The sequence below is a fragment of the Myodes glareolus genome, chromosome 4, assembly GCF_982192425.1.
Source record: "Myodes glareolus chromosome 4, mMyoGla1.1, whole genome shotgun sequence".
Taxonomy (NCBI): Eukaryota; Metazoa; Chordata; class Mammalia; order Rodentia; family Cricetidae; genus Myodes; species Myodes glareolus.
Genome location: NC_142029.1, coordinates 73,157,115 through 73,161,375, shown reverse-complemented (window position 1 = coordinate 73,161,375; position 4,261 = coordinate 73,157,115). Strand labels below are relative to the sequence as shown.

The 4,261-nt window shown below is 53.1% G+C and overlaps 1 protein-coding gene across 5 annotated transcripts; it reads left to right on the top strand.

The window, feature by feature from the left end:
- Positions 1-1,677: 1,677 nt before the first annotated feature.
- On the top strand, positions 1,678-3,594 carry Upk2 (uroplakin 2). 5 transcript variants are annotated; one of them, XR_015001615.2, is made up of 6 exons: positions 1,678-1,837; positions 2,257-2,388; positions 2,486-2,624; positions 2,845-2,915; positions 2,986-3,111; positions 3,232-3,370. XR_015001615.2 is itself a non-coding variant. In XM_085688653.2 (6 exons), the coding sequence occupies exons 1-5, from the start codon at positions 1,762-1,764 to the stop codon at positions 3,065-3,067; spliced, it is 495 nt and encodes a 164-aa protein (XP_085544779.1). In that variant the 5' UTR covers positions 1,678-1,761; the 3' UTR covers positions 3,068-3,111; positions 3,232-3,370. The 5 variants fall into 5 exon arrangements, 4 of the variants coding, with proteins under 4 accessions (XP_085544779.1, XP_085544781.1, XP_085544780.1 ...); XM_085688653.2 differs by having other exon boundaries at positions 2,991-3,111; XM_085688655.1 differs by having other exon boundaries at positions 2,991-3,076; positions 3,232-3,360.
- Positions 3,595-4,261: the final 667 nt, after the last annotated feature.

Here is a 4,261-nt window from a genome sequence, read left to right as displayed (position 1 = left end):
CGTGGGGGAAGGCCATCATAGCAGTCCTTCACTAGTCCCGCTCTACCGGGATCCCCTGGCCCTTTCTCTGGACGAGGCAAAGTAGGTGGCTTCTGGAACAGACACTGAGGGTACTCTGAGCTCAGGCTCGGCAGAGTTCTCCAATCTGGAAAAGCCCACGCCCACCTGACCGTTTCTCAGGGACAACCTGTCTGAGTCTCAGGTTCCACACTGACAAAGCAGGGCCACTTACGATGGCATGCCGAGAGTGAGGGCATGCAGAGCCCCTGCCCAGCATTCCGAGTGGTTCATTTGCCTCTCCCTCTGGCTGACAAATTTACTTCTCTCTTTAGCCTGGGGTGGGAGACACCAGGAAACGGTGCTGGTCTTGTGTACCGTGGATGGGAACCATGCCGTATGCACCTTTACCCTGAGCTGCACCCTTAGACCGTTCTCCTTGTCGCTGGCTCGTTTTGACTTGAGGGTGTTTGTTGTTGATTTGGGGGTCTTTTTTAAAAAATTATTTGTTATTTTAGTTTATGTGCATTGGTGTGCGTGTATGTCGGTGTAAGGTTGTCAGATCTTGAAGCTACAGACAGTTGTGAACAGTCATGAGGGCGCTGGGAATTGAACTCAGTCCTCTAGGAGAATACTGAGTTCTCTTAACCACTGAGTCATTTCTCCAGTCCTGATTTTTGTTTGGTTTTTCTTTTTTCAAGACAAGATTTCTTTGTGTAGCCTTGGTTGTCCTGGAACTCACTCTGTAGACCAGGCTGGCCTCAAACTCAGAGATCCACCTGCCTCTGCCTCCAGAGTGCTGGGATTAAGGGTGTGCGCCACCACTGCCCAGCCTGGTTGACTTGTCTTTTGAGACAGGTCTCTCAGCATAGCTCTGACTGTCCTGGAACTCACTGTGTAGAACAGGCTGGCCTCAAACTTACAGAGATCCTTCTGCCTCTGCCTTCCATGTGCTGGAATTAAGGTGTGCACCACTATACCCTGCTTGACTTGTTTTGAGACAGGGTCTCACTGTGTAGCCCAGGCTGGCCTGGAACTCAGAATCTGCCTGTCTCTGTTTCCTGAGATTTTTCTTCTTTATTCTCCACCAGCTGAACCAATGCTTGCTGCCCAAGTCTATCTGTGTCTACACCAGAGCCCGACGTCCTTGCTGGACTGAGCCTCCTTGGAAGCTGTCTCTCACCTCCTTTGTCCCCACCCTCTGCAGAAATCTGAAGATTCCCACAGACACCCTCAACTTCTTCCAGAACCACAGTGTCTTGAGCCCGAGTCAACACTAGGAATTAGAATGCTGGCTGCGCTATCCCCACCCCGCACAACCAATCTCCTTCTCTTCCATTCTTACTAACCAGAGCCATTTCGATCCTTGGGGTTTTCCCCGACAGATCAGGGCAACTTCAGAATCGTGGCCCTCCTAGAAAGATCCCTACCTCCTTGGGGAGAAGTAGCCCCTATCATGGCTGTAGACACACAAAGAGGAACTCTGTGCTTCAGACATGGAAGTTCTCAAAGAAGGAGTCATCCTCCCCTGCACCTAGCTAAACTGCCTGGACCCAGTCAGGCATCCCCTTTTGGGCCTGAGGGCCAACTCCCAATCCTGAAAAACCTGTCTGGGGGCCCTCCCTGAGGCTACAGTGTCCTGGCAAGTTGAACTGGATTCCCAGCAGCCCCTCCTACCTCAAGACAAAATCAGCCACCCTGGGGCAGGGCCTCATTGGCCTCAGGAAGCCCCAGCTTGTTCCAGGATCCAGCTCCCAGCGCAGTATGACCTCCACGCTGCCTGTCCAGACCTTGCCCTTGTTTCTGGGTCTCCTGATTGTCCTGGCTCCGGGGGCTGCAGGTCTCTGTTTCTGGGGAAAGTGAGGAGGGTTTTAGAGCTCTAGACAGGGAGCATTGTCTCTTCCAGGACTCTCAAACTCCTAGCTGGCTGGGGTTGAAGACTAGCGATGGTAGTGAGCCGCTGACAAATTCCTAGGCTTCTTCCTGACTCAGGGGTAGAGGTGAAGAATCCGCAGTTTGTGTGGGTGGGTGAGGTTGGGAACTGACTGGCTGCTAGTCCGTCTAGTCCGTCTCCCTGGCGGTTCAGCATAGCCACCATCTGCAGCTCAAGACTGCCACCTGGTGGTCAGAGTCACACCTGACTCTGCGCCCTGACACTGCGCAGTCCTGACACTGCGCCCCCTGTAATGACCCCCTCGGCCAGATCTGAGTTGAGAGTGAGTCTAACTCCATCTGCATTCCCTCCTGACTTTCTAACAGACTTCAACATCTCAAGCCTCTCTGGGCTGCTATCTCCAGCATTAACAGAAAGCCTGCTAGTTGCCTTGCCCCCATGTCACCTCACGGGAGGTAATGCCACACTGACGGTCCGGAGAGCCAACGACAGCAAAGGTCGGCTTCCTGGTACCTGTTTAGTTTTCCCTGTTAACCCGTTCTCCTTGGCACTGCTAGACATTCGACCCTGCCTTTCGCGCCTATTTTCCCTTAGTGGTGAAGTCAGTGTTTGTGGTGCCTCCATGCCGTGGGCGCAGGGAGCTAGTGAGCGTGGTGGACAGTGGGGCTGGCTTCACCGTCACGCGGCTCAGCGCATATCAAGTGACAAACCTAACCCCAGGAACTAAATACTAGTAGGTACCAGATGGACACTTGTGGGATACAGAAAGAGATGTTGGGGGATGCTGGTAAGCATGAGGAAGAGGGCACAGGCAAAGTGTACGGAATGTGAGCCTTAACCCCAGGAGGGCGCAGTTGGGGGGCATAGCCATGGAGATGGGGGCTGGAACCGCTCCTCGCAAATGCCAGATTCCTACCGGGATCTCTGCATTCTCCCAACTCCCACCTCTAAAGCATTTCCTACCAAGTGCAGAAGGGGACGTCCACCGAATCCAGCCCAGAAACCCCGATGTCTACGCTTCCTCGTAAGTAAAATCCCTACCCCTCTAACATCTCAAGAGTCTACACACCTGAGCGCTGGGCTTTATCCCCTAGAGCAGGTTGTTTTCAGAGGACTGTCACTCTCCTGTTGAATGTTTGCTCTGGCCACCTCCTGTTCACCCATCTGCTGAACTAAAGACTCCTTGTGAGGAAGAACGGTGCTTTAGGAAAATCTCCTTGGTGACTTCTACGGGTTACTGGGAGAGGGCCATAGCTGTTGTTGCCCTGCTGGCTGGCCTGCTAAGCTATGAGCCCTAGCTAGGGACCCCTCCAACCCACTAAGGTTTTCTCTTCTGACAGGAAGGAACATGGAGTCTATCGAGTTAGGAATGGCCAGGACGGGCGGCATGGTAGTCATCACAGTGCTCTTGTCGGTCGCCATGTTCCTGTTGGTCGTGGGCCTCGCCGTTGCCCTGGGACTGGGTGCCCGAAAATGAGGAGGGCTCTCCTGCATCACGGGCTCCTCCAACAAGTTCAGCCTGCCTTTCCCCAGGATTCAACTGGTTTTCTCCAGTGCCTTTTCTTCCTTCTTCGTGCCTCCCTCCACTAAGTCCTTTCCTAAGCGTCCCTCTCGCTCCCTGCCATGCACTGCCATTGCCATCCTGTAAGAGCTGATTTTCCTCTTCCATGGGCTTAGTTCTCACAATAAAGGCTGGCCCACCACGTCTGTGTGAGTTTCCCTTTGGTGGGTTCCCCTTATGCACATCTTATGGTACCAATGTCACTGACAGATGTCTGTCAGTTTCTCTAGCCCCAAGTCCCAGGGTGACTTTCCCAGGGGGGAGACCAGCGAGGAAGAAGGTAATGACAGACAGTTTAGGAGAGAGTGCCAAGTCCCAGACCTGGGCTGTGAGTTTTGCATCCTATTTTCAGCAGGTTGCCCAAGCAGGACTCTGGGCTGTCCCGGGAGGGGAGAGGCTGGACCACCACATGGGCATGTGATGAAGAAGCTGATAGAGCTGGGTGAAGTACTGGAGAAATCCCAAGGACAGGACAGGCACTGAATTTGAAGCATGGGTTAAGAACATGCTACAGAATAAGGAACATGCTACAGGGTGAAGAACATTGCTTGTAGGGTGAAAACCCCAGACTGTCAGGTGGTCTTAGGGCCGGATCTAAATCACATAGCTTCACCTCAGCTTTCACCTCCTCAGTAACCTGTTTTCTTTCTTGCCATACGGTCTTTGCACAGAGGATTCCATGAGCCTAGACTGCTCTTGTGACTTCACCCAGGCCCTCTTTCTTCCCGTTTTCATAGTTCACAGTCCCTTTTCCAAGCAAGTGTCTGACCTTGGAACTTCACCACTGAAATGGCTCCGTGGTCGAGAGC

Coding starts and splice junctions, on each gene's coding strand:
- Upk2 (XM_085688652.1), top strand. CDS start 1,762: ATGACCTCCACGCTGCCTGTCCAGACCTTGCCCTTGTTTCTGGGTCTC. Junction 1,838..2,256: donor CCTGGCTCCGGGGGCTGCAG/GTCTCTGTTTCT, acceptor ACTTTCTAACAG/ACTTCAACATCTCAAGCCTC. Junction 2,916..3,231: donor CCCGATGTCTACGCTTCCTC/GTAAGTAAAATC, acceptor CTCTTCTGACAG/GAAGGAACATGGAGTCTATC.